This window comes from Oryctolagus cuniculus, chromosome 3 (assembly GCF_964237555.1).
Source record: "Oryctolagus cuniculus chromosome 3, mOryCun1.1, whole genome shotgun sequence".
Taxonomy (NCBI): Eukaryota; Metazoa; Chordata; class Mammalia; order Lagomorpha; family Leporidae; genus Oryctolagus; species Oryctolagus cuniculus.
In genome coordinates, this window is record NC_091434.1 from 181,924,460 (window position 1) to 181,950,595 (window position 26,136).

The 26,136-nt window shown below is 45.9% G+C and overlaps 1 protein-coding gene across 1 annotated transcript in view; it reads right to left on the minus strand.

The window, feature by feature from the left end:
• MGAM (maltase-glucoamylase) overlaps nt 1-26,136 on the minus strand; it is an 87,187-nt gene that overhangs the window by 54,695 nt on the left and 6,356 nt on the right. The window contains exons 7-25 of the mRNA XM_070069891.1: nt 24,501-24,635; nt 23,585-23,672; nt 22,734-22,872; nt 21,356-21,489; nt 21,216-21,250; nt 21,007-21,123; nt 20,494-20,642; nt 19,767-19,851; nt 18,577-18,633; nt 14,520-14,644; nt 14,140-14,228; nt 9,612-9,661; nt 9,037-9,204; nt 6,301-6,453; nt 5,455-5,655; nt 3,019-3,173; nt 2,768-2,936; nt 2,418-2,514; nt 1,529-1,641 (exon numbers count right to left, since the gene is read on the minus strand). Of these exons, the coding sequence (XP_069925992.1) occupies nt 1,529-1,641; nt 2,418-2,514; nt 2,768-2,936; nt 3,019-3,173; nt 5,455-5,655; nt 6,301-6,453; nt 9,037-9,204; nt 9,612-9,661; nt 14,140-14,228; nt 14,520-14,644; nt 18,577-18,633; nt 19,767-19,851; nt 20,494-20,642; nt 21,007-21,123; nt 21,216-21,250; nt 21,356-21,489; nt 22,734-22,872; nt 23,585-23,672; nt 24,501-24,635 (2,259 nt within the window). The remainder of the gene's footprint in view (nt 1-1,528; nt 1,642-2,417; nt 2,515-2,767; nt 2,937-3,018; nt 3,174-5,454; nt 5,656-6,300; nt 6,454-9,036; nt 9,205-9,611; nt 9,662-14,139; nt 14,229-14,519; nt 14,645-18,576; nt 18,634-19,766; nt 19,852-20,493; nt 20,643-21,006; nt 21,124-21,215; nt 21,251-21,355; nt 21,490-22,733; nt 22,873-23,584; nt 23,673-24,500; nt 24,636-26,136) is intronic.

Below are 26,136 nucleotides of genomic sequence, written 5' to 3' on the forward strand. Positions count from 1 at the left end.
ATTAGTTCTTAAGAAACGGAAGCTGGATTAAAGTTCTGTATGAAGGAATAAGTATTTCTGCAGTGCTCCAAGCTACACAATCAACACACTCAATTCCAGAGAGAAAGCGAGGAATGCAGAGTCAACGGTATACCTTGGCAGGACATACCTGACGGGCTTGGGCTCTTCTAGAAATTATAGAAAAGTTTATTTTGCTCTGATTTCTAGATGGTCTAGCTCACGACTCAGACTAGAAGCAAAATGCCTGCCTTAGCATACAGTCACAGGCCTAGCTACCTCTGTAACCTTGAGTGAAAGCTAACTCATCTCTTTGGGCACCAATTTATTACCTGCAAGGTGTGGCTTATCGTGGTCTCATAATGGTTTTGCGAGGACTGAGTGAGTTAATATGCTGCTACTTCAAAAAGTAAATGGAAAATGGAACTAAAAGATAAGTAAAGGGGCCAGCGCTCTGTGCAACAGGTTCAGCCACTGCCTACAGCAGCAATACTCCATATGTGCATTGGTTCAAGTCCCAGCTGCTCCACTTCCAACCCAGCTCCCTAATAATGCACCTGGGAAAACAGCGGAAGATGACCCAAGTTCTTGGGCCCCTGCACCCAAGAACTGGAACACACTTGCATCTACACATAGCATACAATTCCATAATTAAATCTGTGTTAATTTTTCTGTTTTTTTTTTTTTTTCCGTGGGAAACCAGAGGAAGCTCCTTTCTCCTGGCTTCTGCCTTGCCCAGCCCCAGCCGTGGCAGCCATTTGGGGAGTGAACCAGCAGATGGAAGATCTCTCTCTCTCTTCCTCTCTTTCCTCCTCCCCAACCTCCTCCCCAACCTCCCTCTCCCTCTCTCTCTAATTCTGCCTTTCAAATATTTTTTAAAAAAAGATGACTTCAAAAACATTTTGAAATCCTTACTAGTGGTTTTCTAAAACTTCTTAGGAAATGACAATTATTAAGAAGTATTCATAATTTCAATTTTTTTGCACTAAATAAATTTATATTTTGATTTCATTTTTGATGGTTGATTTTAAACACCCTTGGTGTAAAGGGCTTTGACTTTCAGTAACAGGTAAGTAACAAGTACATGCAGAAGTATTATATATAAGTGTGCATTTCTGCCGTCACAACAGTCACTACCAACACTGCCACCCCCACCAACATTATCCTTTCACCACCACATCATCACTCCCATCACCCACCAGCCAGCACCATCTTCATCCTCTCCACCACCACCACCACCACCATCATCACCCCAACAGTCAACACCCCAGCACCTCTCCAACCACCAAAACTGCCATCACCACCATCACCATTAGACCACTACTATTTCTACCCCTTGGTAATGCTTAGAAAGGCTATGAATGTATGGTTGATAGCAATTTATTTTTCATTTCTCTGTATTCTGTAGTCTCCAGACCCTGAGAAAGACAAAGTATCCCATCTACTCATACGAGGTTTACACTTCTGAATGAGGATTTGGCGCACAGAATGTGCTGTATAAACACTTGGCAGCCAGCTGACTCCCTCCTACCTCGGTGTACTGCTGAGTGACAAGCTCTGGAGTGGGCCCCAAGAACACATAGAAGTCCAGAACTCCCCCTGTGGTCCGGTAAGTCAGGGCAGGCGTGGGCTGGAAAGTCACATCTGTGGTACAGGAAAATGCCAACCATGAGGAAAACGTCACCGTGAGGAGCCATCCCTGGAATTCCACCCTCCACCTCTGACTGCACCCTTCCTGTTAGAGAGAGCTAAGTGCTGCACCCGCATAGAACCGATTCAGTTACATGAAAGTTCACAGGGTCCCGTCACCGGAACTCCCCCACTTTCCTGCGATTTTTTTATCTTATCAAAAGTTCTATCATTCTAATCTTTTAAAAGTATTATTGCCACTTTAATTTAAGAATAAATTATGTCTTAAAACATGTTGTAAAAGTTGTGGAGTCCTGTGTACTCTTCACTCAGCTCTCTCCAATGATAACGTCTTATATTACAATTGTACATTGTCTTACACAGGTAACTGACAGTGACACAACATTATTAACTCAGGGACAGGTACTGACCAAAGTTGCTTTCACCATGTTCCTTTTCCTATATGCCATAAGTCTTTTCACACCTTCGTACCCTCAAAATGAGGGCTCTGCTAATTCAAATTATATAATCGACTTTCCCCAGCTGACCTCCAACGTACTGGGGACTTAAGATTGCCATCGCTTCTTACATGATTATTACTGAAATAGGAGCTGGATGAAGCAGTCCCACCACATGATACTGGATTAAAATCAATAGAAAGTCTACAGAAAAAGAAAATACATCACTGCCCATAACAGTTTTGAGCTCAGAGGGCTGTGAGGTCAAACACATTCTAAAGCTATATAGAATTAACGGTGCACAGAGATGAGGGAGCCATGGCACAGGCTTACCCATGGCGTTGCTGTTCAGCAGCAGCACTCCGTGGGCACTGCCATCCTCCTCCAGGCCCATGTAGTAGGGGTGCACACCATAGGAATTCATCTTGTACTAACAACCAGGACAGAGAGGCGGCACGAGTTAGGAGACGTTGTAGTTGAGAAAGAAACCCCGCAAATTCCCATGGGCCCAGTCTCCCTTGTGACTGATTAAACACAGGTGACCAGAGAGCCTGGGAACTACACCCCTGGTGGAGAAGCAGAAGGGGGGACCCAGCACGTGGAGTCTGGCAGGGCACAGCACAGCGCATGCACACCCAGAGCTGGCAGAGGGGCAGACACAGAACCCAGCGCTCCGTCCTTACCCCCGGGGGCTGGTCTCGGGAGAACATGCCCCACGTGTGCCAGTTCAGGTCTCTCCTGAAGGCCGTGTGCTCCGTCTCCCCAAAGCCGTACAGGTACGCGGAGGGCAGGCGGGTGGAGATGCGGATGAACAGGTCGTTGAACAGGAAGCCGAGCAGCTGAGAGTCCCAGCTGCAACACAGACAGGGGTTGGGAGCAGACACGGACCTCCCTCGGGGCCCCGAGCAGCTGGCTTTCCCAGGACAGCACTTACATGACAGCGCCTGTGCTCTTGCGGCGAATCACCACCCCGAATGGGTTCTCCCCAATGGAGACCTCGTAGAGCCGACTCTCAGGGCTGCTGGCTGGAACTCCGGGTAAGTTCAGAGGGACTGGGACCTCATACCGGCTGTTGTTGGGGTCATAGATCTAGGCCAGAGGGAACAGGTGTTAGACAAGGGTGCAGGTCGGGGAATAAAGTTTGGTGTGCCATCACACAGAGGGTGATTATAGTTAACAATATTGTATTGTGTAATTCAAAAGAGATCGAAGACAGAAATCTGAATGTTTTCTCACAAAGAAATGGTCAGCAGATAGAGTAGGTAAGAACTAGGGTTACGCTATAAGGCAAGTTCATCCATTTCCAACCTATTATATGCCACCAACATGCCGGGGCCATGGTGAAGACACACAGTTAAAAACACATTATCCATGCATCAGCAGATGTGAGTGTGAAGACCCTCTCATGCAGTGCCACTGGGTTCACCTTGGTCATTTACTCCATCAGCAAATATGAGAATGCGTATATCTTCTAGACTCTGAGTTAGGGTTCAGAAGCATTAGTGTAAAGCTTACACTCTAATAGAGAAATAAGCATAAGAACAGATAGCCCCTCATTGACCCTTATGTGTAAAATATCTGAGAATAAGGATGACTCAAGTATCCTGACTTGATCCATACACAGTCTGTAAATATATATGTCCCATAAAGCTATGAAATTGCAAGAATAGTTCTATTTAAGTCTGCTCCCTTAGTAGAAGCTTCTTGTTTGGCAAATAGTCTGTGTGCTATAATTATTTGTCTTTAAGCTCATGATGGCTGAGATTCCATTGCCATTCACAGAACAATGTCAGATTCACCATTTTGGGCTAAGTCTGTCATATCTCATTTTTGAGACCTTTATTCCAATAACACATTCTCTTGGACATTCATGGTAATTTGGGAAATAATTCTGATATCAGTGTGATATTTATGAACATACTATTTGCTACTTCTCTGTGGGAATATTAGTGCATGCAAATATTTGAAAACTTCTCAGAATTAAAAAAAATTCTCCCCAAAGGACATAAACTTTTTGATTAAAATAATTATTGCTGTCTGCTGAAACTGGCATACAAATTTGATTCATTAAGTATCTACTATATTCCTGCTTGGTAACGTATTGGACACTGGGGGTATGAACTGAAAAATTCATGGTTATTGCTTTAAAAAAAAAACACCTGCTAATGAGAAGTGCATGGGAAAGATGCACAACACCCAGATGACGTGTGCAAGTGCAGAACTGGGCAACAGTGCTAGCAGAATACAGGCAGGGAAGAAGTGACTAACCCTGTTTCCGAGAGAAGGGCATAGTTTACTGGGAAGAATACAGGATGTGTCTTAAAAACTATGTAGTCATTGGCCAAGCACAGAAAAGAGCCAAGTATTCCTGGTAAAGAAATAACAAATACAAAGGCACAGAGTCTAAAGTAGGCTCAGAAAGATGTGAATGTTTTGGAGAGACCTAGTGCAGGGTCAGCAGATAGAGTAGGTAAGAACTAGGGTTACGCTATAAGGCAAGTTCATCCATTTCCAACCTATTATATGCCACCAACATGCCGGTGCCAAGGTGAAGACACACAGTTAAAAACACATTATCCATGCATCAGCAGATGTGAGTGTGAAGACCCTCTCATGCAGTGCCACTGGGTTCACCTTGGTCATTTACTCCATCAGCAAATATGAGAATGCGTATATCTTCTAGACTCTGCGTTAGGGTTCAGAAGCATTAGTGTAAAGCTTACACTCTAATAGAGAAATAAGCATAAGAACAGATAGCCCCTCATTGACCCTTATGTGTAAAAAACCATGGGGAAAAACAAAGTCACTTTCCTTTAATGGTTATTTCACAGAGACCTCAAATTCAGCATCCAATCAATACTCATTCTACATACAGACCAAGCACAAACCTTTTCAATAACCCCATTTCAGTTAATATGACAATTATCCACTGCAGTTGCAGATTAGAGACATAGTGACTGTTCTTCATCCTCCCCTCTTCAATATCCCTATCAGCAAACCCAGCACCTGATCCTGTAATCCCACCTTCTCGATCTCAAACATGTTCAGTATTCTCCACCTCCTTTCCTGTACTTAGTCCAACCTTCATTCCCCACATGATCAAATGAGCCTCTAACTTGTCTCTCCACATTTTGTTCACCAGCTGTTTTCATTAGAGTAGCCACAGCAATTTTTTGAAATGCAAATTAGGACAGGTCTTGCTATTCCTTCAGTATCTTTGCATTGCTCTTAGTATGAGCATGAGGATCTACTCTGTTATCACCTGTTAACTCAGAAGGGTAATCTTTCATAGGATCCTGTAACCTGCAATAGCACAGAATAATAGACCTGAAAAGGGCTTTCCCGTGTCTGATGCAGACACCGGGCTTACCTTAAACTGCAGCATTTCATTCTTGTGGTAGGTCACTTGCAGGCACAGGGGGTTCACGGGTGTGGAAGGGAAGGCATTGGATTCAACAGAGGACTTTAGGGAGATGTCAGCAGAGGCCCCATCTGAGTGATACTGAACATTGCTGACCGAGTATAGATCATTGACGAAGTAGCAGAAAGGGACCCCAGGAGAACTGGATTCCTGAAAGAAAAGGCCAGTGTCTGGATCAGCGTGTGGTCTTAGAACTATCCAAGAGAAACAATGAGGACACACAATGTATGGGGAGAGAAAGCCAGTCCATCACCTGTACATCATTTGGTAATGATACACATTTAAATTCCTGTCCTCCAAGCAAAATATTTATACAATAGGTACCATTCCTATTGCCACTTACTCTTTAAATCCATACTAGGTTCCCTTGGGAGAACCTTCTATGTGTTTTCAGTAGTTACACGGAGAAGGTGCAGAATAAGCGGAGAGATTTTTTTTTTTTTTTTTGACAGGCAGAGTGGGCAGTGAGAGAGAGAGATAGAGAGAAAGGTCTTCCTTTGACGTTGGTTCACCCTCCAATGGCTGCCACGGCCAGCGCACTGCGCTGATCAGAAGGCAGGAGCCAGGTGCTTCTCCTGGTCTCCCATGGGGTGCAGGGCCCAAGGACTTGGGCCATCCTCCACTGCACTCCCAGGCCACAGCAGAGAGCTGGCCTGGAAAGGGGCAACCGGGACAGAATCTGGCGCCCCGACCGGGACTAGAACCCGGTGTGCCGGTGCCGCAGGTGGAGGATTAGCCTAGTGAGCCGCGGCGCCGGCCGCAGAGGTTTTAAGGCATGCTAACACCACCAGTTACCTCCCAGACACAGCCACGGGCAATGCAGTTGTCTGCAGAAACTCCCTGCTCATCAGGATAGCAGTCGATCTTTTCCTCATCCCTCGTCGTCAAGGTCCACTCCACCGTGTACGCTTCTCCCAGGACAAGGTCAATTTCTGTGATAACAGCCACCTGTGGGAATGGAAAGGCACAGGACATTTATTCAAATAACAAGCATTTATAAAAAAAATAAAACGTGAATCAGACCCAGGAACACACGACTGTAGCTGATGTGGTGCTGTAGGCTTGGTAGAGGGAGATTCAGGGGCACATATTTCCCAACTCTTCAGAATCTTGTTCATCCTGTTGTGACATGAATATCACCTTTCTTTCCTTCCCTTCCTCTTCCTCCTCTTTATTTTTCCAGAAAGGCCCACTCCTGCATGTCCCACGAATGCTGAGGGTCTAATTCCCTTCTCCCTAAACCATGGCTCCCCATCAGTCAGAGTGGTGGAAAGAACACAGCAATTAAAACCACTTGGCCTGGGTTCTCAGCTCCATGTTTCTGTGACAAAATATTCCTGTTCCTAAAATCTTAGTTTTATCAGCATTAAATGATGAATTGGCAAAATCATTCCATTCCATTCCATTTTTAATATCCCAGCCTCTTCATTTCTCCATGTCCAAAAGCTCAAAGCTTGAAATCTTTCTCACTAAATCCCACTCATCTGTGGAAATACTTAATTTTTCTGATATATTTTTTATCTTTCTCATTTTATCTCTTCTACGAATAGCACTCCCCATAGCTAAAGTTCTTACTTGTCTGCAGCAGTAATATTACATTCTAAGAATCATCATCCTTCTCGCAGTCTCCCATCCTCAATCTTCTTGCCTCTCTTTCCTGTAATCTACCCCTCCACCCTGCAGACAATGTGGACACAATGACAGAGCCTTGATGCCAGAACTGATACGACACCCTTTTGAGAAGAATCAAGTTGGAGCTAATTTTGTCACTTAGGATTCTCCAAATCTAATTACGTTTCCTGTTCAAAATAAGGTCCTTTCATTATGCTTAGCGAAATAAGGCAGTCCCAAAGTGACAAATAGCACATGTTTTCTCTGATACACGGCAGTTAATACAGAATACAAAAAAAGTATAGGTCATAGAATACAAAAAAATGTATAGGTCACTTTGGGATATGATTGTCTTTTAAGACCTTGTCTATATTTCTGTGCAAATGTGGTCTTCCTACTTTTTACTTATTGAGTATTATGATTAGTGGAAAATTAAGCCTGTGGATTAAAATTATGTCTTTGAAAAAGCTGATGAAGAGATGGGAGAGAGGGAGGGGGATTTGGAGAGAACAGGGGAGCAAGAGAAGTTGGGTTGTCTTCTTGAAACTGTACCTGTGGAATGCACAAAATCTGTTCTCTTTATATTAATTTTAAATTTTTTTAAAAAGTGAATACTAGCAATGTTGGTTACACAAAATTCACAGATTGATAATGCAAGTCATTTCTCCATCCTTGGATTTAGTTATTCTGATAAATAATCTTGGAAAGCTTAACCCAGGCAAATGGCTTTTCTATAAATATTTGCCAGTTTTTGAAGACACTACTAGCTGTATGCCCTACATATAACATCTCTTTTTTATTTTTATTTCTTTAAATTTTACTTAAGGTATACAAATTTCATGCATTTCATATATACAGATTTAGGAACATAGTGACACTTACTCATTATTTCAGTTTAGAATACCCAAGCTCCAAGAAAAGCTCAGTTTTTAATACAGAAAAGGCAGCTGCGACCTTTAAGAGGTAAGTTCAAATCTACTGAACATCACTACTAACCAAATGTCTTCTTGATTTAATGGTCTTTCTCCCTCCTTCCCTTCCTCCCTCCTTCTCTCTCTTTCTCTCTCTCCCTCTCCCTCTCCCTCTCCCTCTCCCTCTCCCTCTCCCTCTCCCTCTCCCTCTCTCTCTCTCTCTCTCTCACACACACACACACACACACCACACACACACACACACACACAGGGGCATGATACCTGAAACTAAGCAGCTATTTCTAACCCCAAGAACAAAGACACCTGAATCCTGAAAAATCTCCAGTCATTGAACCAACGTCAGCAACTCTTTACTTTCTCAATTTCTTATTGCAGAAAGGAAAAAAAATCCCAATCATTTAAATTATCACTTGGGGTTTCCTGTCAACTGTAACTAACAGATCCCAACAAGAGATACCATCGTTGAAGGGCCAGCTGAGCCTTGAAATTTTGGTCAGCACTTAAACTTTGAATAGCCAATTAACAAAAGTTACCATATCCTATATGTTGGTTTGGTTTTGCTGCCTCCTTCAGAATAGATTGCTGAGTATAAACTGTCTCCCTACCACCAAATTCAACAACAAAAGTGTTCCTTTGGTTTCAGGTCAATTGATTTTTTGACAGACATCTACTTAGCTCACTTGCATTCTCCTGAAGACTTGCACCTTGCCATGTACATGATCAGCTGCATGCTAATGGATTTCTAACATCATAATAAATGCATCCTTGATTTGTACTTTCAGGACCAAACGTCGAATCTCATCATTATGCCGGACCCGGTGCTCTGGCCACCTTGTCATCTCTGTTCCCCAACCCAGCCCTCTGGTCTCCCTACACATGCCTTAGAATGTGCTCTGGCCCTTTAGGAACTCATGCGACTTTGGTAAGCACGAGTGCCTTGATACTACAAAGAATTCTCAATAAACGTATCAACAAAATGGACTTTTACCTTCAGGTTATAATCGTAAGTGACTTTAGGAGACGTCTGAATTAGGACACCATTGTGCTTCACTGTAACATTGCTAGGTTCCTGCGTCCCAAAGATTTTAATCTCCTTAAATGATAAATTGTTGGGGTCCTTGTAGCCTGACTGTGAAACCTTCACATCCAGGAGGTTCTGCAAAACAAGGAAAATTCAGCACAAAGCCATGTCTGTCGCACAGATTCAAGTCATTCCAGTATTTTGTCCTAAAACTTTGAGCGTCACTTAGCTCTACTGTGTGTGCTCTAGGAGTAGCGTTTATTGTAATAATCCCTTGAATAAAAAATTAAAAAACCACACACATTTAAAAAATCTGTCATTATAAATGCTAGCTGTTTTGATTTATCTTTATGCACATCATTGCCCCCTTTTGACAATATAAAAAAAGCCAAGGAGCTAAATTAAAATGGGAATGTGCTCAGCTGTGGTCATCAGTTCATATGAAGTTGAAATATTGGTACACACACACACACACACACGCACATGTGTGCTGATGGTCAGACAAAAGTCTATACCTAGATTCATAAAAACTGATTACTCACTTGGGTGACGGAAAACTCACATAAAAGATAAACATTGTTTGCCACAGTATCTGAAAGTGAGAGAGAGACAAATCAGTCTGGCCTGCCCACCACAGACAGGGCTTTCCCCCGCCTCCCCTTCAAGCTGCATCGGTCACAAATGGCACCACCTGTTTCTTGTTACGGCTGAATCACACCCCCATCAGTGGATGTTACTTTCATAGCTCGGCTACTAGGAACAGTACTACGATGAACACTGGGCTGCAGCTGCCTCCTCAGGATACTGATCTCACTTGCGCTGGATGCTCACCCAGAAGCAGGATGCTAGAGTGATGGCTGACCTATGTTTAAGTTCTGGAGGGACCTCCGTTCTGATTTGCACAACGGTTGTACTGTGGGGAGCAACTGGGAGCAACTCGGACTAGACTAAGTTACTGGAATTAAGACTTATTCTATGCATCTGCTTTCCCACAATATGGCGCTGGGAGAGGAGTAAACAGCTTCTACACAGCTGCCTCCAGTTCAACCAATAAACTGTGGGACCTGCTCCTGATTGGAGGAGAGCAGCGTACTCGGCGTGTGGGTAGCAGAGTTGGGATTGGTGGAAGAGGACTATAAAGGAGGAGAGAGACGGCACGCACCGGGAACATCTATGGGGAACATCTAAGGGAACCCGTGCAGCCCCCGAGAAAGCCGGCCGGCGGTGTGCCGCTCCCCTGCGGAAGTGGGGAATGTGGCCAGGGGGAACTGCCCTTCCACGGAGGTGGAAGGGATAGTAGCCAACCCGGGAAGAACCAGCAGCAAACCCGGGGAGGGCCGAGCAGACGAAAGAACAGCGCAGGGTCCTGTGTTGCTCCTCCACGAAGAGGGGGAGCGACATAATGGTGCCGTGACTCGGATATGAAGCCTAGGCAGGGTTTAGTGTCGTTCCTCCATGAAGAGGGGGAGCGACATAATGGTGCCGTGACTCGGATAGGAAACCTAGGAGGGAAGAAGCAAGAAGAAGTGGGAAAATACCGGAGAGAGAGACTAGCAAAGAGCCTAGGGAAAAGCCGGACAGAAAAGGTGCCGGAAGAAGCTATCGAAAGCCTAGGCATAGACTCGGATACGAACTGTGGGAAAGAAGTTAGGATTTAAAGTGAAAGCAAGAAGAAACTTAGACTCAGATACGGACTGCACGTTGAAAGTGAAAGTGAAACCTATAAGAAACTTAGACTTGGATACAGACTGTGGGGAGAGGCCAGGAGAAATGAGGGAGGAATATTGTTGGAAGAAAACTTAGGGAAACATACTGGGTAGAGAAAAATGTTAGGGAAGATGAAGCCGCGAGTGCAGGCCGAGGCGGATACGTAAGCCACCTTGGAATTCTTCAAGTCACCCCGGGGAGCAAGAGGCGAAGATCTGGAACCAGAGGCAGAGACGTGGGCCGCCAGGTTGGAATTCGCCAGGTTAGTCTGGGGAACTTGGATTGAATGCTAGTGGCGGAGACGTAAGCTACGCTGTGTGACTCGCGGAAGCCACCGCGTGCAGAGAGAGCACGGGGCGTGAATAGATAGGGAACGCGGGGCTGGCGTGAGGCCGTGGTGCGGACGCGAAGGGCGTGGAGACCGCGGAGCGCGCGAAGCCAAGCCGCGCAAAGCCGGGAAGCCGCGCAGATGGGAGAGATGCGGGCTGAAGCGGCTCAGAGCCGGGAAGCCGCCGAGAAGCAGCCTCGGGGCGGGCGCCGGAAAGCCGCAGGGATAAGAGAAACAGAAGTTTAGAAGTAAAATGAGAGAAATAGGAATGCTGGTAGATAGAAGTAAAATAGGAGAAATAGGAATGCCCGGAGATAGAGAAAAATAAGGCCTCCCCACACCACAGCAATGAGAGAGCTTAGATTTGGTCTGCCTGATTAGTAAGGCAGTAAGCACCAGCAGGCAGCTCGACCAGAGTATGAGCTGCAGGTCACCGAAGACAGGCACGTTATCAACACCAATAAGCCTCCCCACAATACGGCAATGAGAAGGCTTGGATTCGGTTTGCCTGATTGGTAGGGCTTTTAAGCACCTGCAGGCAGTTCTAGCAGGGAAGAGCATGCGCTGCAGGGCACCGAACACAGGCACGCATCAGCGCCTAAAAACCTCCTCACAACATGGCGAAGAGAGGACCCGGATTCGGTTTGCCTGATTGATAGGACTTGTAAGCACCTGTGGGCAACTCTAGCAAGCAGAGCAGAGTGTGTGCCGCGGGGCACCGAAGACAGGCGCGTATCAATGCCAAAAATAAAAAGAAAGGGGGATCTGTGGGGAGCAACTGGGAGCAACTCGGACTAGACTAAGTTACTGGAATTAAGACTTATTCTATGCATCTGCTTTCCCACAATATGGCACTGAGAAGGGAAACAGCTTCTACACAGCTGCCTCCAGTTCAACCAATAAACTGTGGGACCTGCTCCTGATTGGAGGAGAGCAGCGTACTCGGCGTGTGGGTAGCAGAGTTGGGATTGGTGGAAGAGGACTATAAAGGAGGAGAGAGACGGCATGCACCGGGAACATCTATGGGGAACATCTAAGGGAACCCGTGCAGCCCCCGAGAAAGCCGGCCGGCGGTGTGCCGCTCCCCTGCGGAAGTGGGGAATGCGGCCAGGGGGAACCGCCCTTCCACGGAGGTGGAAGGGATAGTAGCCAACCCGGGAAGAACCAGCAGCAAACCCGGGGAGGGCCGAGCAGACAGAAGAACAACGCAGGGTCCTGTGTTGCTCCTCCACGAAGAGGGGGAGCGACATTGTACCAGGAACAGCGTTTCCTTTTTCAATACCCTCACCAGCATCTATAAGCTCCTTTTTCATAATAAGCTATCCTAGTAGGTGTGAGTTATATCTCACTGCGATTTTTGATGTTCATTTCTCTGATTAATAACTGATCATATTTTCAGGTACTCTCAGGCATTTGGCTGTCTTCTTTGGAAACATTTATTTGAATGCTTTTCGCATCTTAAATTGGGTTATTTGGGGCTTTTTACTACTGTGTTCCTTATGTATTACTGGAATTAGTACATTCCCAGATTAACGTGTGTGGCTTACAATTTTTCCCATGTGTAAGTTGGCTTCTCACACTGTTGATTTTTTTTAGCTGCACAGAAGCTTTTTACCTTGCTGCAATCGATCCCACAGATTTATTTTTGTTTCGTTTTTATTGCCTGTGCTTTTGGAGTCATGTCCAAAAAATCATTACCAACACCAATGACATGGAAAATTCTCCTTGATTTTCTTCTGGGAATTTTATAGCTTAGACTAAAATTTCTAATTTCTTTTTCACAACGGCCAAGATACAGATATGATGTGTCTGCTAACTAATCAATGGATAAAGAAATTGTGGTACCTACAGGAAATGGAGTATTGTTGTCATACAAAGAAGGAAATTCTGTGTGACAAGACGGATGAACCTGCACACTGTATTAGGTAAAATAAACCAGACACGAAAAGACAAATGTGACACTATCTCATTTATATCTGGAATAATCAAGCTCATCCGTGCACAAGGAGGAACGGTGGTGGAGAGATGGGGAGGTGGTGGTCAAAGCTCAGCTGCAGACTTCCAATCACCAGATGAGCCAACTCTGGGCATCTGGTGCACAGTAATGGTGACAGATTTACTGTTAATTTGATAGTGACAATTGTGTATCAGACCATCATGTTATGCACCTTGAATAATTCCATTTCATTTGCTAATTAAACATTTGTCATTTAAGGAATTAAGTGAAAGGTTTTTTTAAGCAGCGTCTTGAAAACGATAAGATTATGGACAGAGTCCCAAGACCTGGAAAAACTCCCCTCCAAATGCTTCCATGGCAAGGACCTCAGCAATTTTCTAAGCTAGATCCCTGGGAATTGTTAAAATACTGGAACTATAAAAATCAGCTTAAAAGTATGGCTGGAAATACACACTCTAAAATAGAATGTCTCACCGCCTCTCTGGCATGGATATGTTTTTCACATCATCATGTATTCATAAGTATTTTAGAGAAAAGATATCTACATATTGAATTAGCGATTTAGGCTCAAAACCATGTCTCCCAGGTGCCCAGTGACAGTAAAGTGAGAGCCTGTGTGTGTGTATGTGTGTGTATGTGTGTGTATGTGTATGTGTGTATATGTGTGTATGTGTGTGGATGTGTGTATGTATGTGTGTATGTATGTGTGGATGTGTGTATGTATGTGTGTATGCGTGTATATGTGTGTGTATGTGTGTGTATGTGTGTGTACATGTGTGTATGTGTGTGTATGTGTGTATGTGTGTGTATGTATGTGTGTATGTGTGTGTATGTATGTGTGTGTATGTGTGTGTTGCTGGCCAACGGAGAGAATTCTAGCAGGTGAACATGTTTTCCTTCCATCTGCAGTTCACTACCATTGTTGCCGAATGGTGCAAACTAAAACAAGGTTTTTCTCTTGAATGACTTTTGCTAATGCACCTGCTGTGACTTCTCCCCCAGCTGAGGACCTGCAGCAGCAAAGGCCCATAAGGCAAAGACGCAGGCTTGGAAACAGACTTTATCATCACATGCTCACCTCTGGTGTCTCCGTCATCCCAGAAGAGTTCACCTTTCGCTTCTTTGTTCTCATCCAGGGCGATGATGAGACCAAGAGCGTTCTGCCGACTGTGGGAAACGATAGCTATGTAAGAGACCCAGACTGGGTATTCAAAGAACTTTTCCAAATAACCTTTGTTTCCTTGAAATTTCAAATGGGAAACATCACCAGTATCAGATTGCTCTGCTTTTTCCTAGGCAAAAAGGCAAAACTGACATCTTTCTCTGGTGTCAATAGTGTCACAGGAGATAGAAATACTCCGTCCATCAGCAGTAAGCGTCCATGCCTCCACACTGCTGGGCTTCATTACAGAGCGGTGCACTAACTGCCGTGGAGAGGGGACCCCAGTCCACGCTCACCTCTGGTTGGTGTTCAGCGCAGGCTCCTGCCAGGGCAGGATGTAGCCGCCCCGGACGTGAAGGTTGATGTGGTCAAGAGGGGCGGGCAGGACCTTCCACTGGGCCTTTGCATTAACATCCGCACCCTGTGGGCAGAACAGGAGAGATGAGAGGGAGCCGTCTCGTCCACCCCGTGATGTGCTGCCTGTCCGTGACCCTTCAGCACACTCCTGAATTCCATGCCCCACATGTGCCCAGCTGCTCACGAAGCCCTGACTTTCTGCCACAGTGTCCTGGGAGAGACTCGTACTCTCTGGGTTTTACAGTCACCCGACATCGAACCTTGTCCCAGCTACACTGCTTCCAGCCCGTTCTGTGTCACAGAGCACTGCTGGAGGTGGTGGAACGATGCCTTCATCCACTTCTTATGGGTCCCTGCAATGCCTCCACAGTGGCACTTGAGACTTCCCCCTAGAGTCTATGTACTTGTCTCCATGTTTCCACTCTGTCTCAGCACCCACCTCTCACCCCCTTAACGAACACCTGTGATTCCTGCTGCACAGCGAAGATCCAGGTGAGCTGACTTTCTTGAGGGACCTTAGCTTTAGCCTAGCACACCTGCTGTTGTGTTTGCTCCATGTGTGTGAAGTGTTGTCTCACCCAAGGCAAGGGCCTCCTCCCAAAAGGAACACCCAGCCCCCGTCCTCTCAACCACAGCAGAGCTGCTCACGCTGACGCTCTTGACCTCTGGGGCCAGAGAAGTCTTTGTTGGGAGGCTGCCCTGTGCTCCTCCGATGTTGGGAGCATCTTCTCCATCTCCCCACTGGAGGCAGAGCTAACTTCCACTCACCCTGTTAGGACAAGCAAATGCATCTCCAATCCTGTACACAAGCCCCCATTTGAGTACAGATACTTAGAGGTAAGGAAGAAGGTATTTTTGATAACAAGAAAAAAATATGCATGACTGTGTTCTAACAAAATTGCATCTACAAAAATAGGGCAAAGCCAAAATCTTGCCATGGGACTCCAAATCCCATTAAGCTGGGTGGTAGTAACACCATCTTACATGTTACAGTGATCATATTAAGTGTGTAGTTGGTCATATAGACCATCAAAGAAGGATGTACTTTTCTCTGAAGGCAGGAGAGGACTTCTACTTTGTATAAGGCCCTGTCTAAACACCAACAGAGTGTGTGGACTCAAAAGGCTTCCACAGCCTTGGCTGCTCATGTCAACAGCCTTGGGTGGTCACTGATGTGAAAAATAAGAGTGTTAATTGTTAAATCAACAACAGGAGTCACTGTGCACTTACTCCCCATGTAGGACCTCTGTCCTTAATGAGTTGTACTATGAGAAATAACCGTAAAAGTTGCACTCAATCTGTACTTGATACCTGGTGTGTGGGGGTGCAAACTGTTGTAATCTTTACTTAGTATAGAGTTGATCTTCTGTATATAAAGTTAATTAAAAATGAATCTTAATGAAGAATGGTATGGGAGAGGGAGTAGGAGGTGGGATGGGAGTGGGGGTGGGAGGGCAGGTATGGGGGGAAGAACTGCTATATTCCTAAAGCTGTTCCTATGAAATTTGTATTCATTAAATAAAAGATTTCTGAAAAAATAGTTGACATACAGATTTCACTGTTGGATACAGTTTGCCAATTTCTACAGCAAACTAAGAATAGGTTTCTAAAATTGTAAAGATTACTTAAAAACACACTTATTTATTAATTTCAACTATCTAATTTTTTAAAAGATTTTATTTATTTATTTGAGAGGTAGAGTTACAGACAGTGAGATGGAGAGACAGAGAGAAAGGTCTTCCTTCTGTTGGTTCACACTCCAGATGGCTACAACGGCCGGAGCTGTGCTGATCCAAAGCCAGGAGCCAGGTGTCTCCTCCCGGTCTCCCACGCAGGTGCAGGGGCCCAAGCACTTGGGCCATCTTCTACTGCTTTCCCAGGCCACAGCAGAGAGCTGGACCGGAAAAAGGGCAGCTGGGACTAGAACCTGCGCGCATATGGGATGCTGGTGCCACAGGCAGAGGACTAACCTGCTGCGCCACCACGCTGGCCCCTCAACTATCTAACCTTTATAAACAAACACTAAAATTTTCCTTTTTTCCCAGTGGCTCCCCACATAAAGTTTGGCTTTTCACGTGATTTCTTTATCTTTCCTTCTTCAATGACATCTGAGTGGAAGAAAGCAGTCTTCGATTTAAAAGCTACATACAGGGGCCAGCACTGTGGTGTAGCAGATTAAGGCTCTGCCTTCGATGCTGGCAGCCCATATGGAACCAGTTTGGGTTGCAGCTACTCTACCTGATCCAGCTCTCTGCTAATGTGCCTGAGGAAGTCCAAGTGTTTGGGCCCCTGAACCCAGGTAAGAGATACGGAAGAAGCTCTGGGCTCCTGGCTTCAGCCTGGCCCAGCCCCAGCTGTTGCAGCCTTTTGAGGAGTGAATCAGCAGATGGAAAATCTCTCTCACTCCGTGTCTCCTCTCCTCAGTCTATAACTATGTTTCAAGTAAATAAAAATAAATAAATGTTTAAAAAAACTATATACAAAGTCAGTCATTCCAGGACAATTTTCATGTTAACCCTTACTCATCACTTTCTTCTATACCATATAAAGTTGCTATCACGCATTGCAGGGTACTTCAGAGGGTTCGTGGAAAATACACCAGAAACTATACCTGGATTCTATATTTTTACACGACAAAAACCTTATCTTTTAATCCAACTCCCCCACTTACTTCCTGATGTGCCTACATAATAGTGTTTAAGAGAAGCAAATACTAGCTCCGGATTGCCTGTGAAATCCAGAGGAAAGTGCTCCTTTCTACTGACGTCCCAGAAAGGTGGCTTGTACCTGGGCAAGGCTGAGACTAGACTGAGGCCAGGCAGAGGGTAAGCTGTACGCAGGTCCTCACTCTCAAACCTTGGACACACAGGATCCGCCTTCCAATGCAGTGTCTCTTTAAACTCTGCCTTAGTCCACAGCCTGCACCGGGACCTCAGCACACTCTGGTGAAGGGGAAGGTCAGTCTGCAGACTCAGGGCTAAGTCAAGGCCCACTTAAAGAGTGCTGGCTACTCCCACCCACAAAAGCCTTGGCTGGAAGCACCCAGCAGTGTCTTAGAAATGACAGATGGACGATGTCAACAAGAAAACTAGTCAGAGGACTCGGAACTCTGCAGGACAGAGAGAAGCGCCCCCTGTTCTTGCCCAGTTCGCACCTAAACCTACTCAATCCCCTTGGATGAGAGGGGCCAGGACACACTCCACCTCCTGTCTTCCTGTTGTGTCTCCAGCCCTTCACTTCGTTCTCCCCGGAAAGTCGGAATGGAGTGATGGTCAGAGGGCAAGGAAACGCCTCTTCTTTCCTCCCCCAAGAATCAGACTCTGATTCATGTATGTCCCTCAAAGAACATCCCAACATTATTCAAAGACTCCGTTTCTTTGATGAGTCTTTTGGACTCAAAATACCTCTGCAAATATGTGTTGATGAGCACCTGTTGGGCTCCTTACTCCTAAATGGGATTGCACTGTTTGACTCGCAAGGGTTAGGGCAAATAGCTCCATGAGCCTTTTACGCAAGACCTCATAACTCAGCACACCTTAGGCAATTCATGGTACAACCATTCTCTGAGCATCTATGCTGTACAGGAAGCCATTTGATTAAAAGAGATTAAAGGGCCTCTGTACTTACACACTTAGAACAGGAGAGGGTATAAGCAAACCTGTAGTTACAGCACTATTTGGCATGGTTATCAGTATCTTTCCTATACTCCTCTGGGACCAGTGGTGGTACAGGAAAGGTAAAAACAGACACATAACGAACACCGTGGACAGCCAGGCTCAGAGTGAGGCGCTTCATCAGTTGTTCCACTGTTCTGCTATGAGGGAGTGATCTTACTCCATCTGGAGGTGAGAAAACTGAGGGACAAGGGGTGAAGTTGTGGGGCCAAGAACACACCAGGCGGGACCCAGGGGCAGCATTTGGCCTGAAGACTTTCCCATCTAAAGCTCTTGTAGTCCACCATACTCCCAAATTAGATAAATATTTAGAAAAACTTACCGTGTAGTAGTCATACCAGCGGGCTTCAGGGAAATACGCGGTGACTTCTCTGGCGTTCTGGAATTGAACACAGACAAGGCATGGGCTGTGGGCACAGTCAGCCAGGGCAGAGTAAAAAGTCTGCAGAGGAAAGAGCTAAAACCATAGTGATGCCTTGGGACCACTTCTCTCCGGAACTCAGCAGTCTGAGAACTTTCCAAACAGGGGCAAATGCACCTCCCCTAAACAAGTGGCTTCCATAAAATCTTCTTTCCAACCAAAAATTCAAGAAAAAAAATTACCATTTTCTTATAAACTAACTCCATCAACCCCACCCCACCTCTAAAGAGACAAACAATTCAGTTTTGGTAGTAGGGACAAAAGAATTTGTAGGTAAAATGAAATTATTTTTCAATATTGCTGTTTCAAAGACAGAAACAGAGAGAGACACACAGAGAGGGAGGTCTTCCGTTTGTTAGTTCTCTTCCCAAATGTCCTCAACAGCCCAGACTGGCAAAGCCCTAGCCAGGAGCTCGGGTCTCATTCCAGGTCTTCCACTTGGGTAGCACTTAGGAAAGTACTTGAGCCAACAACTGCAAATCCCAGGGTGAACACGAGCAGGAAGCTGGACTGGAATGAGGAGCCAGTGCCCCAAGGAGGCTCATGAAAATGGATTCAGGCTCCCCACAGCATCCTACTGTGACGGATGCTGGGCCCACACAGGTACAGTGACATTTGAGGAGGTGCGATCAGCTGGTATTTCAGCCAGAAGTCCAGTTGCCAATGCAGGACTTGGAGGAACAGCTGTTGTGGCCAGAGGGCCTGCAGGAGGGGGAGGGGAAGGGCCAGCCAGCGGGGAGGTTGCACACTGCTGCACGCAGTTCACTCAAGTTCTTTTAATGGCGATAGAGAAACGGATGAATTATGTGAGCACTGCCATCTGACCTTGTATGCATCGTTTCCACTAACAGAGAAATGAATACACTTACATACATCATATTTGATCGTCCTAAGAACCACAATTGCTGGGCAGCTTTGAGAGCTGTAGGAGCTGAGGCCCAGAGTCCCTGAGTGACAGGCTCAGGAGAACAGGAAGAGACAGAGGCAGGACAAGAAGCAGGTGTCAGGACCCGGCACCAGGCCTCTTCTCCCCACACTGTTCTCCAGCCTCACAGCCGAGACCCTCTGCCCACCAGAGGCCCCCTACTCACAGGCTCCAGCACAGGGCTGACCAGGAAGGCCGGGCCCAGCAGGAACTGACCATCTATGTCCCAGGTCACCCAGTCTGACACAAACCTGGAGAGGACATGAAGGGGCCACAGTCACAGCCCAGCCAGCCCAGCCCAGCCCTGAAGGAAGTCCTCAACTCAGACCCAGGTCAGGAACCCGCTGCACCTGAGGATCCTTACTGCTGGCCTAGGCCTGGCTCACTCAGGAACACACAGGCCCACAGCCATCTGTCCTAGGACATGAACCTTAAATGTCAGAGCTTATTAGGTGTAGCTATTTTCTCTACTATAAAATATTTCCACAGGACTTCACTGTGCACACTTTAAATGCAAGCAAGGCCCTGATCCCTCAAGCATACTTGGAAAATGCCTTCTTGTGGGACCTGAGCACACTGGGACCTGGGAAAACACATGACAAAATAGCTATGGATGCCAGGTGGGCTTCACACAGCCAAAGTGAAAATTGAAAAGAAGCAACCCTGTGCTCAAGTATATCATTTAAATTTTTTTCATTAAAGAAAGAACCTTTTATCAATTATCTATGGCATGTATCACTGTGCAGAAAGGGGTAATAGCATATGGTTAGTGAATACAGAGTTTGTCTCAAGGCAATCCTATCTCCATTCTGAAATCATTGTTTTCATTCCCTGCTACCCCAAGGAAGGCAGGAAGTCACCCGTTGGTCACTGAGGTCCCACTAGACACTCACTCGTGCAGGAGAGGCCGCACCACTGTGCTGCCCTCCACGTGGGCCTTGTACATCAGGGTGTAGAGATAGGGCAGCAGGGTGTATCTGGTCTCCAGGACGCTTCTGGAAAGATTCACAAAGGTGGCGTTCCAGGACACAGGGTCTTGTCTCTGCAAAAGAGGAAGAGGACTGTGAGGAGCTCAGCCTAGGGGACATTGAGGAAGTCACTGAGAGCTTATTCCTGATGGGGACCACACACAGCCACACCACAGATGATGCCCGAGTAAGTCACGGAATATTGCTAACGGACTGGAAGAGCACATAGTGAGATTTCCCATAAGGCATTCTTCTTGGGATGCACTGTCTAAATAAAAGGGTAAGCTAAAGAATATAGGTAAGTACTGTTCATGCAGACACTGGGTTGAATAATCTAAAGATACCCCCAGTGAAAACCGACTGAAGAAATTGTAGCTCACAAATGGAGGGCGCCTTTCACACCACACACAACACTTGAGGGAGCAGCGAATGCCCTACCTTGGTCCCAATGGTGTTGTGGTTCCTGGAGAAGGGGTAAAAGGCCCCCAGCTGCATCCAGCGAGCACACATCTCATATTCAGCGTCTTGAAAGAACCCACAGATGTCTGCTCCTGTCTGAACCGAGAAGCAAGAAAAGGGGCCTGCTGAGGGTTTCTGAACGCTGGCTCCAGCTCCCAGGTCACCAGGAGGGATCCAGGGACACTTACATAGGGAATGCCAAAGAGGCTGAACTCCATCATGCCTGCAAAGGGAACCACAGCGGGGTGAGACCAGGCCCTGAGCCCTGCCTCCTCCCCCCTCACCGCCCCCTCCCTGCCAGCAGGGGCCCTGCCACAAGGCTGCACACCAATGATAGACTTCCTCAGCTGGTCCCACGCGGCTGTGTTGTCTCCCAGCCAGTGTCCCCCCCAGCGGCCAGAAGAGGGGAACGTGGAGCGGGTGATGACGATCCCTCGCTGTCCCGTCACCTCCTGCACGGCTCTGGTGGAGGGAAAGGAGGTGAGTTAATGACATAAAATATCGCTAAATATTGCAAATTTGCTATTTCTTTACTCAGTGCATTCATGCTCCATATAATGTTCTTCCAATCAGTCATGGCTCAGACTCACAATGGTGATCCCATAAAATTGTAATCGAGTCCAAACTTCCTGTTTTCCAGTGATGGGATAAGCAGGGTTAGCCACAGAACAACACCTTCCATGTGTTTGTGATACTACAGGCGTCAGCAAGCCTACTGCACTGCCATTCAAATAAAACATGGCCCGCCCACAATTACATACAGTACTTTACACTGCTTAGTGCAAATGAATGCCGTTGATGTACCTCTTTCATATTCTATACAAAGTATTTTAGCATTATTTTGAGTAATGCTTGTAAAAACTAGATTTACTATAAAATATATGTGATTCTACGCCTGCGGCCGTCCTGTGTTCTCAGAGTTACTGCGTCTGATGACCGCAGCAGGCATCACAGTGAGTGACTGGCCCACGTCCTCAGCTCCGTGTGGGCGACTCTGGAAGGCTCACACGGTGATGTCACCGGCTCCCAGTGCATTTTTCAGAACATATCTCCATGACTGCACCGGGCTTTGTGTACTGGTGGAGGGAGGATGAATTCTCTTACACAATTTTTCTTAGGATAATTTGTATCATTCATTGACCTCAGACACATCTATGTGCTAATTCCATAGAGCATTCATTGACAACCCAGAAAGAATGACCAAATAAAGAAATCCCTACAAGAGGATTCAAGTTTGAAATAAAGGGGATACCCTGTCCTCTGCATTCCCTGTGCCACTGGTAACTATCATTAAGGAAGCACCTAGGAATCGAGGAATGGAACTGAATACTTACAGCTAAAACTTATGAGACATAAAAATATCCTCCACTTGATACACTAAAATGAAACAAGTGTTTGAGAACAAGTTCTACTGTGAACTCTCATAATACAACTCTTTGAGGCAGAGGTCCTCCATAGGAAGTTAGTGCCCAGTGACTCTTGTTAATTTAACAACAAACACTCTTATGTATGACGTCAGTAATCACCTGAGGCTCTTGACATGAGCTCTCTAGGCTACGGAAGCCTTTTGAATCCACAAACTCCATCAATATTTAGACAGGACCATAATCAAAGTGGAAGTTTAGAAGAATTGCTACACAGTAGCTTCATCCATCACTGGCCGTCCTGAAGGCTGTACCCAGTGGAGAAGGGAGACAGTGACTCACTCGTAGGTGGGTCTGGTCTGGGACCACCCGTACAGGCTGTGTACGTCGTAGTGCCGCACACGGGAGCCGTCTGGCAGGATCTGCTCGCTCTCCATGCACAAGGTCTTGCTGTTCAGGCCCGTGCCCCTGGACTCCAGGTCTGGGGGAGAAGATACAAGGATGTTAAAGCCAGCTCTGATCCCAAGTGTCTTGTGCTTCTTTTCAAGAGACTGGATCCTGGGTCTTGAGATAATTTGACCTCTGATGAGTGCCTTTCCCTGTCTGCAAGGGTACGCAGCTCTGAGCTGCAATGTTACCTTTAGATACATTCAATATCTAGTTCACTGGAGAAAGCAGGGATTGGGGAAGAGCACACAGTTGTCAAACAGTGCATGACTGTCCCTGTTCTAGGTTTTTAATGTGTAAATCATTTATCATAATTCTTATCAAAATGTTATGAATATAACACTGTCAGCAGCAACTTAGGTTTTATAAATTGAGATTTGGAAACGTCATGTAATCTGTGGAAAGTCACATAACTCACAGAGAGAATGGTGTCTGAACAAAAGTATAACTCCAAAGTCTACCCACTCTGTGATAAGGGGGACATATTACTTTGTGACAGCAAATTCCCCTGAGAAATCTAGCTCAGGAGTCCTTTGGAGACTTTACCACTGCTATGTGCTTTCTGAAAAAAACTGAGAAACTACTCAACATGCCCAGGGATTTGCACACCCCACTGGGTGTGAAGTGCTTGAAGTACATTTGTCCCCGACCCCCCCCCCCAAGAAACCACAGCACAAATGAGAGAACCCCTCGACCCGGCTCTCAATGGCTGTGGCTCTGCTGGTGAGGGGGCCAAGGGTCCTTACGTGGCATGTAGGGTGGATGGTTCAGAATGGGATCCGTGCAGCCTGCAGGAACTGCCCCATTCACAAAGCTCGCCGGTTCATTCATGTCCTAGAAATGTCAACACAGACACTGCTTACTTCTAAGATGGCTATACCCTGTCAGTTCAGAGACAAGTCAGTAGTGAATATGTACTCAACATCCAGTGACTGAGGCTGGCGCTGTGGCGTAGTGGGTAAAGCTGCCACCTGCAGCACCAGCATCCCATATGGGCGCCAGTTCATGTGCTGGCTGCTCCACTTCCAATCCAGCTCTGTGTTATGGCCTGGGAAAGCAGTAAAGATGACCCAAGGTCTTGGCCCCTGCACCCATGTGTGTGGGAGACCTGGAAGAAGCTCCAGGCTCTTGGTTTTGGATCACCCCAACTCTAGCCTTTGCAGCCATTTGAGGATCAAACCAGTACATGAAAGACCTCTCTCTCTCTCTCTCTCTCTCTCTCTCTCCCTCCCTCTGCCTCTCGAACACTGCCTTTGAAATAAATGGATAAATAAATTCCTGTAGATGCCAAGCCAAGGAGGATAATCAAATTCCAGTAGGAAGCGGCTAGAAAGAACAAGAATGACTGCCATGGTGATATTTAAAAAACAAACAAACAAACAAACAAAAAAACCTCCATGAGGGTGTGAGGAGGAAATGAAAGTTCCAGGAAATTTATTGTAATTGCTTCTGAGGTTTTACAGCCAGAACCTCAGGCAAGGTACAAGGTACAAAGGATTTCAGGACTGTGCAATTCCTGGGTGGAGGAAGTGCTGTCTAGTATGTATAAATTTTTCTTGGAATATTATTATCATTTTGTTTATAGTTCAGGGATACATATGTTAAGGCACAAAGAGACAGACACACACTGATGCACGGGAATACACACACACACTCTCTTACAATCCATATGCCGTCAAACTTCAAACTCTTCTCCGGACTCTGTGGATTGCTGTACATTTCTTCAATTTCCCTCTTCCACCAGCTGGCAGTTGAATTACGGAAAAAGTCTGGGAAGGCCACATAAGCTCTGTATTGCTGTAAACATTAAATATAGTCACTTATCCTATTTGAATAACAGATAGGCACTTGCCGAGAACTCATGCAAAGTCTTGAACCACAGAAAGATACTCTGATCCGAGCCTAAAATAATGTTCTCTATTCATCAGGAAAACAGTGAGTATAAGGCAGGGGAAGTGGTGCAAACTGTGACTCCCCCTGCGCATGAGAAAGCATCCATAGACTCTGTCCTCTTCCCACCAGTCTACACCCTCAACTTCTGTCCTCCCGTTGTCTGGGAACTCACTGAAGGCAAAGCGAGAGCCACTGCACCTGCAGCCCCACAGGGCAGACATCACACACTCAACCACGTGACCCTTGAGGATGCACCTGTGTTTGCTCAGGTGTCCGAGTCACAGGAGAACTGCTTGTGGGTGGAATCCAACTGGGCGGACTTTAAGCGGAAGCGTAACCCACCCCCTTTCTGTTTGTCTTCCTTCTATAATAAAACCAATCTCTTCATTTTAGCCTGAAAATTGGATCAAAAAAAAAAAAAAACTCACTTTCCAAAATTGCCAGCACAAAGAAGCGAGAAATGTTTGAGGAGATAAAATGCTAATAACCCTGATCCTTCATGACAGAGGTATACCAGTAACACATTGTTGCACTCAACCCTGTAAGTTTGTATTATAACTATTAGGATTCAACTACAAAGTAAATTTAAAAGTAATCTAACTACTTAATATATTGTAAACTTTGTGAGAGCAAGAGCCTTGTCTTATATCTTACGATTCATCATTATATCCCCCCAAACTTTTTAGCTCAGAATTCTCATAAAATAAACATTCAGGGTTTAACTGTGAATGCTCCACACTTATCAGCAGCAAACATCCCCACGTTCCTCCGTGCGTCACATCACTGCAGAGAAGGCTATGCTCCTTTGCATTTCTCAGAAGACAGCCTCCTCTACGTTACGCATTGCAGTTTAAGGGCTAAAGAGTAAAATCATGCAGGATAACTGCATTTCCTATACACAACAGACAGAATGCAAAGGGGAACTCATGTATCCAGATAAATGACACAAAAAAGGAACACAAGGAAAAGGACAGAAAAGGATTGGTAGACACAAAACTGCCTCATGGAGGAACAAGGGTATGCAAGCACACTGGGATTCCTAGGGGGCACAGCAGGGATGCACTTGTGGAAGGTGGAGGTGGAGATCACTGGACCACACCCAGAGAACTTCTCACCGGACACAGACAGCTCTGGCTCAGCCAGGACTAGAACAGCAGGGAAGTGGAGGATGGAGAATTAGAACAAAGTCAGCATCAGTCATGGTTGAGTCAGAACTGTATCCCATGTGGTGGTCATGTGGGAACGTAGACCAGCCATGATTTATTAACCCCATAAAATCTGAATCTCCTTAGTCATGCAACCAAGAACATTCTACCATTCCCAAAAGGGCTGGCTTTGCTTCCCTCCAGCCTATATTCAACTCCTTCCTATCATTTCTGCCCTCACTAGCCATGATCTCCAGACT